The sequence below is a fragment of the Vicia villosa genome, linkage group LG3 (genome assembly GCF_029867415.1).
Source record: "Vicia villosa cultivar HV-30 ecotype Madison, WI linkage group LG3, Vvil1.0, whole genome shotgun sequence".
Taxonomy (NCBI): Eukaryota; Viridiplantae; Streptophyta; class Magnoliopsida; order Fabales; family Fabaceae; genus Vicia; species Vicia villosa.
This window is the reverse complement of record NC_081182.1, coordinates 60,342,141-60,352,084: the sequence shown is the minus strand read 5'-3', so window position 1 is coordinate 60,352,084 and position 9,944 is coordinate 60,342,141. Positions and strand designations below refer to the sequence as shown.

General features: G+C 39.8%; 1 protein-coding gene across 1 annotated transcript; it reads left to right on the top strand.

Moving 5' to 3' along the window:
* Window positions 1–441: 441 nt before the first annotated feature.
* Window positions 442–9,706, top strand: LOC131658168 (uncharacterized). Its single transcript, XM_058927497.1, has 2 exons — window positions 442–508; window positions 9,126–9,706. Exons 1-2 carry the CDS (start codon window positions 442–444, stop codon window positions 9,704–9,706), a joined length of 648 nt encoding a protein of 215 aa, XP_058783480.1.
* Window positions 9,707–9,944: the final 238 nt, after the last annotated feature.

Genomic DNA, 9,944 nt, shown 5'->3' with positions numbered 1-9,944 from the left:
TGCAATGTTGAATGGTTTTGGAGGATTGGCTGAATTCCCTTAAGCTTCCATAAAGTCCCAAGATCTTGACTTTTGAAAGAGATGTGAATTGGCAGATGTAATTTTATTTGCTAACTCCCTCATTTTGTTTTGAATTGGCGTGGGTATTGATGTGGTTTTATATGTGCAGGGCATGAGTTTTAACCGTGTGGGGCTGACTGAATGGTTTTCTTTAGTGATGCATGGTCGTTATGCTGAAATTCTGGTTTGTGTTGGTGGCAGGTTAGTTATAGGGGTGAATGGAAACATGTACATTGGTTTAAATTGAACTGAATGTTGACAGTAGTTTGTGAGATTCATATAAACCCTCTTTTATGCTTGCTAGATAATGACGTGGCTGAACATTCTTGATCATATAGATTGGTGCACCATTGAAGTAAAATAGAGAGAAGATGACCAACCATGTTGCTCGATCGTGAAGGACATTTAACGCTGTTGAAGATGCAATGTAATGGAGATGAAGGAGGAGGTATATCTTGGGAGAATCAACCGAAGTTAGATCCATAGTCGGGGTCCTTAGTCGACCGCGCAAAAAATGTATTTTTCCCTTGTAATATTTTCTTGACTTTATTTTGTAATGGATTCTTGTGGACATGGTAATGTGGATGTAATGTTTGAAATGAAATTTGCATATTTCTTGGATGTTTGACTTTTCTCTCCATTTGTAATGAACGAAGTTTCAATGATGAAGGCAATTGTAATGGAACTTTGAATATGGGGGCGGTTGAATGTATTTGAACTTTGGATGAATGTGGAGAATGTAATTTGGCCTTGAGAATATATCATATTTGAAACATGTAGTGAGACTTCAGCTTGTACCATGTAATGTTCCTTTTCTTTTTGGTGTCATTTACTTCTCTCAATGTGCGAGCGCTAAAAAGAATTGCACTTTAATCTTCAAATTGACTGTTGACGCAATATCTTGTGATAGAAGAAACAAACTCGAACAATGGTTGCCCACACAATGAAGTATATATGAGGCCATAACCCTAATCAGGAAATCTTGATTCAAGTGACTTAGGAAATAAACCTTAGATCAAGTAATAAGTAATGTGATTAGATGTTTTCCATATGACCTATATCAATCACATTCTTGATTAAGCGCCAAACATCCCTTTTTGTGAGGAAATAAATAACCTTTTGCCAAGACCTACGTGAAACTCCAACTTACTTCATGACCCTTGATCCCTTGCCAGTTTATTGATTAATGAATGCATGAGTTGGATTATGACCTAAATGATGTATGTATGAGTTGTAAGCCAGATAAATAAGGGTAGGACAAATTTGGGGTATGACAGCTGCCCCTATTTAATCGTCTTAAACCTGAAGGTGAGAATGGCGCTAGCCCTTCGAACATTGAAGGTAGGAGACGATTAAATATCAAAGTACCAAAAATTTGTCCTGAAGAGAAGATGGTGTAAGTGTTATCCTTATTTTTCTTTTTGTTTTGATATCTGCTGGGGAAAGAGATTTTTTTGTTTTTCTGGTGGAAATATTTACAGTGGGTGATGGGTTTGAATGGAGATAGCTTATAACGTGGTAGCGGTGCCGACACGGGGTTCTCAAAGAGAATGGTTGCATGAAACAATGATCGAAAGAAAAAGACCTCGTGCGATTTATGACTCAACATCGACTCAACATCAGGAGAAGGCCTAAGCACGATCTTCAGGACCGAAAGAATAAGATCTCTTACGATCTATGACTCAACATCGACTCGACACCAGGAGAAGACCTAAGCATGATCTTCAGGACTGAAAGAATAAGATCTATTACGATCTATGACTCAACATCGACTCAACATCAGGGGAAGACCTAAGCATGATCTTCAGGACTGAAAGAATAAGATCTCTTGCGATCTATGACTCAACATCGACTCGACATCAGGAGAAGACCTAAGCATGATCTTCAGGACTGAAAGAATAAGATCTCTTACGATCTATGACTCAACATCGACTCAACATCAGGAGAGGATCTCGTACGATCTTTAGGACTGAAAGAATAAGATCTCTTACGATCTATGACTCAACATCGACTCAACATCAGGAGAGGATCTCGTACGATCTTTAGGACTGAAAGAATAAGATCTCTTACGATCTATGACTCAACATCGACTCGACATCAGGAGAAGACCCAAGCACGATCTTCAGGACTGAAAGAATAAGATCTTTTACGATCTATGACTCAACATCGACTCAACATCAGGAGAAGACCTAAGCATGATCTTCAGGACCGAAAGAATAAGATCTCTTACGATCTATGACTCAACATCGACTCGACACCAGGAGACAAAAGAAGACATTGTGTCAGACGCTCATCAGAGATTGAAGATACCTCGCCTCGGCACCGTGGTTGGAAGAGATCTGAAATGTAGTAGCAGATATCAATCAGAATTTGTAAGGACAACTTTTTGTGTGGGGATGTATTATTGTCTTGACTGGGTGCGGATTTGTATTATCTGGCTTATGCTTTGTTATGCATGTTTGAATTTTTCTATGGTGTAATGATCCGCTTTGACGGATATGCTACGCTTTTGAGGATGCGATGTTATATGCAGTGAACACTATATGCAGGATGCCAAATAAAGGCATTATTGAAGTAAGCACCAGGGAGAATCCCCTTAGTGTCAAGGACCATGCGGAGGTGCCAATAAATATTGGACTTTGATTTGCAAGATGCCCCTTCTGGTTGTTGGCTTGTAGAGTGTGGGATAACTTCTGACTTCTCACCATGTGCCACTGCTTGGAGGATTTTTAGCTTGAGGAGATTCCCTCAATTCACCATGTTGGGGATGAGAAATCCAGGTAACGAGCCTTGATTAGGGAAGTAGGACAACTCCTAGGAGAAATAAACTCCTATGCTTGAGGAATGGAACAAACTCTCGGGAGAAATAAACTCCATGCTTGGGGGGAGACCAAGATTCTAGGAGAAATAAAATCCTATGGTCATGGAGCGACAAAAAACTCAGAATTGTGCCCCCAAGCTTCGTGACTTATGGAGGAATTTGCCCCAAAGGATCCTTGGAGAGATTTGTCGAATCTCGACGTAACTGCCCCAGATTGGTTGAACTTGAGAGAGATTTCTTGACATGATTGCCCCAGATTGATCAAAGCTTGAAGAGATTTATCGACATGATTGCCCCAGATATGCTGAATTTGAGAGGTCAAACCTCGACTTAATTGCCCCTGATTAGGTACGTCTTGCTAGAATCCTCAGGCTTTCTTTGTTTTGAAGTCAAACAAACGTGGAAACAACTTTACCACGCTCAACGGAGTCTTCAAACTCTTCCCCTCAGAGTAATCAAAGAACACATCAACTGTTCATGCCCAACGAAGTTCTTTGGGTAACTTGCCCCTTGATGGTCAACACTTGAAAAGATTGGCTTTTACTCCTCGGAGTTCTCAAGTCTCTTGTATTTTGACATGATCAAGTTGCTCACTGATTCTCATCCTTGAAAATTTCCTTGATGTTAAGCACATATTTTGCATGCAAAAGAATGTTAATTCTAAGAATGATAATTCTAATGCAAAGCCTATGTTAGCCTTGAAGTTTTAAAACTTTTTATGAAATGAGGTTGCAACCTCTTGTGACCGAATCACTAGTTGACACAACCTCGATTTTTTGCATACGGAAGATAAAGCAAGCATACGATACCAACATGGATATGAGTCTCGCTTCATTGGGAGTCAGTTAAAAGCTATCTCTTCGGGGTGCGCTTTCAAGATAAACCCTACTTCAATTAGGACTTTTAAGGGTTGTAACTTGGCCGAGTTCGCGGTTTTTAGAAAACAAAGGATTTTTAGGCTCAGAATTATTTGTACCCACCCCCTTCGTGATGTTCTCCGTTCCTATGTTCATTTAGCTCGACACGAGTGTTCATCCCTCACAAGGAATTTTGAGATGGTTGAAGAATCAATGAGGTTCTTTGGACGTGGCAGTCACTCACCTTTCATTTTTGGTGCCTGATCACACGACTTTGTTCTTTTGATGAGGATCTTTATTTTGTAATCCTTGTTTTTCGCTTCTGCTTTCCCTAACTTTTGCCTGGACAAATTCTCTTGAATTTTATTTTGGAGTCCAGCGGGATGCCCTAACTTTTGCCTAAGTCACTTATTTCAAGTTTTTGACTTAGCGGGCTCTTTTTTTTTTTTAATTCTTCTTTTTTGAACAAGTCGTGCGATGTTGCGTTGCTCTCGATTTGTTTGAAATATTGTGACTGCCTCATTCTCTGATTGATGAGGGATAACCATTGTGGCATCGTCCTCTTTTGACCTCTTGATGGAATAAGGATAATCATTGCGGTTTTGAAATTCCTCAACCTTTTGAAGGATAACCATTGTTGTATCCTTACGTGCACCTTTTGGTGAGTTTTGAACACTCGATCAAGTTAAATGAACACTACCCTGCCCCAAGGTTAAAATAAGGGTTTTTTATGATTAGAAAAGAAACTCCTTCTCCAAGGCTCAAAGGGGTTAACGAGGGTCTATCTCCCTTATATCTCCGGTGTTTGGGGATTTGAAACAATGCCTGTACATCCTCAGTAGGGTTTTTATTCGAAAACACACAATTGGAGATTTTTGCATTTTTATTTTTCATCATTCTCCCTCCGCTTTTTGCCTAAGCAAGTGATTAGCAAAGTTGGTATCGTAATGCCAAAAACATTTTATGAGTGATAACGAATGGATTACTTCAAGACAAACATAAACAATGTATTATGATTTTCATTCAGAAATTAACAAGTTTTTACATGCTATTGATGCTTAAACACACAAATGAAAAATTACAATGAGAATGCAGTAAGAAACTAAATGGGTGTCGTTGTTGAGGAGACTTGACTCCGTCTGGACTTGTTGAGCTTGAATACTTTCTGCAGTTCCTTCCAAACACTTCAGATTACTTCAAAAGAGAACTCCGACAAAGTCACCCAAGAGTTGTAAACTTTTGCCTTGCTTTAGGGATTCGAGCAATGCGAATGATGCAATGCTCAAGATAAGAGTACGTCTTGCTTATCCCTCGTGCGGGAGCCCCAAGCATAGATGTTGAAGAAGTAATCGCCATCATAAATGGGAAGAATCTTGCATGATCATTAAACTCAAGAGAGCTACTAATTGAAATTCCAACAAACAAGGAAACGAATGGGCACAAGGCAGTAGAATCACATCAATTTGTTTCTCATATTCTTCTTGTCTCTGTTGACTAGCAAGGCCACTGAGAAGGAGATCCTGAGGAAAGACAACTGATATATGAAGTAGAACCTTGAGAATGAGAAGCATTGTGAAGAACACTCTTGATTATCACACGGAAGAAGATTCTGACGAAATCACCCAAGAATTTGTAATGCTTTTAGGGATTCGAGCAATGCGAGTGATGCAATGCTCAAGATAAGAGTGCGTCTTGCTTATCCCTCGTGCGGGAGCCCCAAGCATATTCATTGAAGAAGTATTTGCCATTAAACGTGGAGGGACCTTGCGTAGTCACCAAACTTAGAGAAGCTATTTGTTGCAAAGAGAACTCAAACACCAACTGAAACACCAACCTCCACGGATACAACTGAGCATAAGAACCTTGAGAATGAGAGATGCTTCTACAAAACATTCTTGATTTCTTTTTTTTTGGAAAAGATTATGAAGAAGTTGCTCGAGAATTTGTGGTGCTTTTATTATTATCATACCAACCAACTCAGACAAGGAAGTAGTCTTCAACAAAACAGGGAATATTGAAGTGAGAATACGGAAATGAAATGATGATTGCCAATGTTGAGGAGCCTTGACTCCATTTGGGCTTATTCTTCTTTTTTTTGATACTTTCTGGAATACGGGCATTCACTTATGCATGAACTCTTCGTTTTATGCGCAGGCCATTCGGAGTGAATGACATTACTTTGGAGTCAATGAGATCTTGGACTTGATGTTTCAAAATATTACAATCCTCAGTTGAATGTCCAGATGTCCCAGAATGGTACTCACACCTTGCATTTAAGTCATATCCTTGAGGAATTGGTATTGGAGGGGGCTTAAACTCCCTTAGTTGGACCAAAGAATCCTTGAGCAAATGAGAAAGCAGCTGACTATAGGTCATAGGAATTGGGTCAATCCTTCTTGGTGGTCTCCTTGGCATTTGTGGACCCTGCTGATGGCAATGACTCCAGTACCCATTCTGTTCAGGTGTCTTCCTCTTTTGATTTGGCCGTGAAACAAATGGGGACTGATGGGGTGGGAAACCTGGAACCCAAGATGGTGCATTATGCTTCTGGTTTGAAGTAGATCTGACATAGAAGTATGAATCAACCTTTTCTTCCACCGCAGTTGGAACCCCATTTCCTCGAACAAACATACCCTCGGGGGTGAACAAAATCATTTTTGAATCAATGAGATCTTGAATTTGCTGCTTCAGCGCCCTACAATTCTCAATGTCATGACCAGGTGCCCCAGAATGGAACTCGCATCGAGCATTGGCATCAAAGGTGGGGGGAAGCTTTTCAGGCGTAGCCAATTCTCGTAGCTCAATCAACTGAAGCTCCAGCAAACGGGGAAGTAACTGAGCGTAAGGCATCGGGATAGGATTGAGAATTCTCCGAGGTATCTTAGGCTTTTTCCCACACATTTGGCCTCCTTGAAGAACAGATTGGCATGGAGGTAATGGCACATGGAGTTGAGGAGGAACTTCCTGAGGTATTCCATGAGTGGGAAAGGATCCTACTGAAGAGAAGGGATCAACAACTTCTGTTGCAGCAGTAGGAACAACATCCCCTTCCTTTCTTAGTACCTTTTTCAGAACTTCCATGACCAAACTCACTTGAGTCTTCAACTGACTGTTTTCCTCTTTTAGTGCACCCTGATTATGGACCAATTCTTGCATTTCCAACATAAGATGACCCATTTGTTCCCTCATCTCATCCATTTCCTCACGGAGTTGTTCCATAGTTGATCTTGGAGTTGTGGCAGTGAGAAGTCAAATCTGTTGTTGATCTTGAAATCTGGATAGAAATGGTCCCATAAGTCTTTGAAAGAACCATGAAATGCATGATAGTATGAATGCATGTTTCATTTATGAGAGATCCTAAAGTCTTTTCACGCACTTTCATTCTTTTTTGGTATAGAATATCTTTTCTTTCCTTTTTGCTTTTCTATTTCCTTTTCTTTTACATATCTTTTCTTTTCTTTTCTTTTCTCCTTTTTTTTTGGAAATAGACTTTAGGATCTTTCATAAATGGAGTGGACAAAGCAATGATGTTATGCAATGCAAAAGCATGGGATCCTCGGTCCATATAATCTTAGTAACCACTGTACAAACTTCTGAATAACTGATACAGGTCAAATATCACAGAATCAAAGGTCCGACACCTTTTTGAATACCAGGAAGACCAATAGTCACCAACAGTACCTGTCATGTATATCCCTCCCCACTCACAGGTGAATCTAGGTCAGGGTAAGGTCATGAAACGCAGTATACGGTCCGCCCGAAGGTAAGCATCATCACAGCGCGGATGCGGGTGACGATAATACCTCCGTTTGAAACCACTACTCTGCTCGTAGTCACATGATCCATCCCGAGACGTACACCTCGAGACAAACCATGCTCCCACTCTATCCTAGGGTACCTAAAGTGCACTCATAGCCTGTGTATTGGGCCTTTTACCTCATAGAACATCCCACCCAACCTGCAAAACAGAACAGAAGACCCCAAGGAACACAGAATATAATCCATATGCATGATGTGCAAACAGAAATAAACATGATATGCAAGCAGAAAAATAAACATGCAAACATATATACAAGGTATAGACATAAAAACAAATAAACACCCAGTAAATAAACAAACAAACGCAGGCTAGGATCGACTCGCTATGGATGGACCAGCAACAGGTCTAGCAACATCCCCAGCAGAGTCGCCAGCTGTCGCACGCTCGCGAAAAAATGAACAGAGTCGCCACCAATATATTTATCCCATAAGGGAAAGGAATATCAGAAAACCTAACAAAGGAAGGAACAGGGTCTTGCGACCAGAGAATCAAGGTACGGGAGTCGGTTACGCAAGGGGAAGGTATTAGCACCCCTCACGCCCATCGTACTCGATGGTATCCACCTATGTTTGTTTCTATCTAAAGGGTGTATAACTATGTTTATGTCTAAATGCGAATGAATGCAAAATGTAGGGAAAAGAAGAATTGTACTCGCACGGGCCCTACCCCGCTGCCTACGTATCCTTTTCAGGAATCAGAGTTACCGTAGCTCGGCTCACGATTTTCTGTTTGTTTTTGTGTTTTTTAGTTGGGCGGCGTTAACGCTCACGCTCTTGCACAAGGGGACAGCCTAGGATGCAATGGAGCGGAGATAACTTACCCTTAAAAGATACAAACCAATCTCTTTTTCTCCTTTCTAAGGGCAAGTTATCTCCGCTCCATTGCATCCTAGGCTGTCCCCTTGTGCAAGAGCGTGAGCGTTAACGCCGCCCAACTAAAAAACACAAAAACAAACAGAAAATCGTGAGCCGAGCTACGGTAACTCTGATTCCTGAAAAGGATACGTAGGCAGCGGGGTAGGGCCCGTGCGAGTACAATTCTTCTTTTCCCTACATTTTGCATTCATTCGCATTTAGACATAAACATAGTTATACACCCTTTAGATAGAAACAAACATAGGTGGATACCATCGAGTACGATGGGCGTGAGGGGTGCTAATACCTTCCCCTTGCGTAACCGACTCCCGTACCTTGATTCTCTGGTCGCAAGACCCTGTTCCTTCCTTTGTTAGGTTTTCTGATATTCCTTTCCCTTATGGGATAAATATATTGGTGGCGACTCTGTTCATTTTTTCGCGAGCGTGCGACACTCCTGAGTTTCTTTTAACAAATTTTGTGGACCCAATTGAAACCATTGTTACAAGTACATATCCTAACCTCCTAGAAAATTACACAAATTCTGATTTCCTTCAAAGTAGAGCTATTTTAGCTTCAACTATTGAAATTGTGGACGAAATCAATGATTACATTACTAATCTTCTTCCAAGTGCTCTTTAATTTATCATGGTCTCTATTTAGTTTTATGCTTATTTTTTGTATGTTATTCTAAACACTTTTTGTTTATTCAGGTGATGAAAAAGAATTTTTGAGCAGTGATTCAATTGATAGATCAGAGGCAAATGACAACGAGGCATTCGAGCATCTGACTCCTGAATTCTTAAGTTGTTTGAAAACTTCCGGTCTACCTAATCATTCCATGAAATTAAAGATTGGCACTACCATTATGTTGATTAGGAATTTGGATCAATCTGAAGGACTTTGCAGTGGTACAAGGTTGACCGTAACAAGGTTAGCAAATCATGTCATCGAGGCTAAGATTATATCAGGTACTAATATTGGAAACACTATTTACATACCTAGGATGTCTTTATCTCCTTCTCAATCACCTTGGTCATTCAAACTTATTAGAAGACAATTTCCCATAATTGTATCATTTGCAATGACAATAAATAAATCTCAAGGACAATCATTGGATCATGTTGGTTTATATTTGCCTAAAGATGTCTTCAGCCATGGACAACTATATGTTGCAATGTTTAGAGTGAAAAGCAAAGCAGGTTTGAAAATCCTCATTCATGACAAAGACAAATTCCAATTAAACCAAACAACTAATGTGGTTTTCAAAGAAGTTTTTCACAATGTTGTATAGGTAATTTAACTCATTACTATTAAAGCCTTTTTAATTTCTAGATTATTATAATATCTCATGTTCGTCAAATAATTTTATTCTTCATATGTGGTCCATTAAGAGATAATTAATCATCTTCAATTAGGAACTTATATATTCTTCATACTCTTAATGATCTTTTTCTTTGTTTTAGGTCTTTGATGTTGAACAACATTCTACTTGACATTAACAAAACAATTTTAAGGATTACAATCAATGT

Excerpts from the sequence above, each read along its gene's own strand:
- LOC131658168 (XM_058927497.1), top strand. The coding sequence starts at position 442 with ATGTTGCTCGATCGTGAAGGACATTTAACGCTGTTGAAGATGCAATGT. Across the intron at positions 509-9,125 it reads TAATGGAGATGAAGGAGGAG|GTGATGAAAAAGAATTTTTG; the intron begins GTATATCTTGGG and ends TTGTTTATTCAG.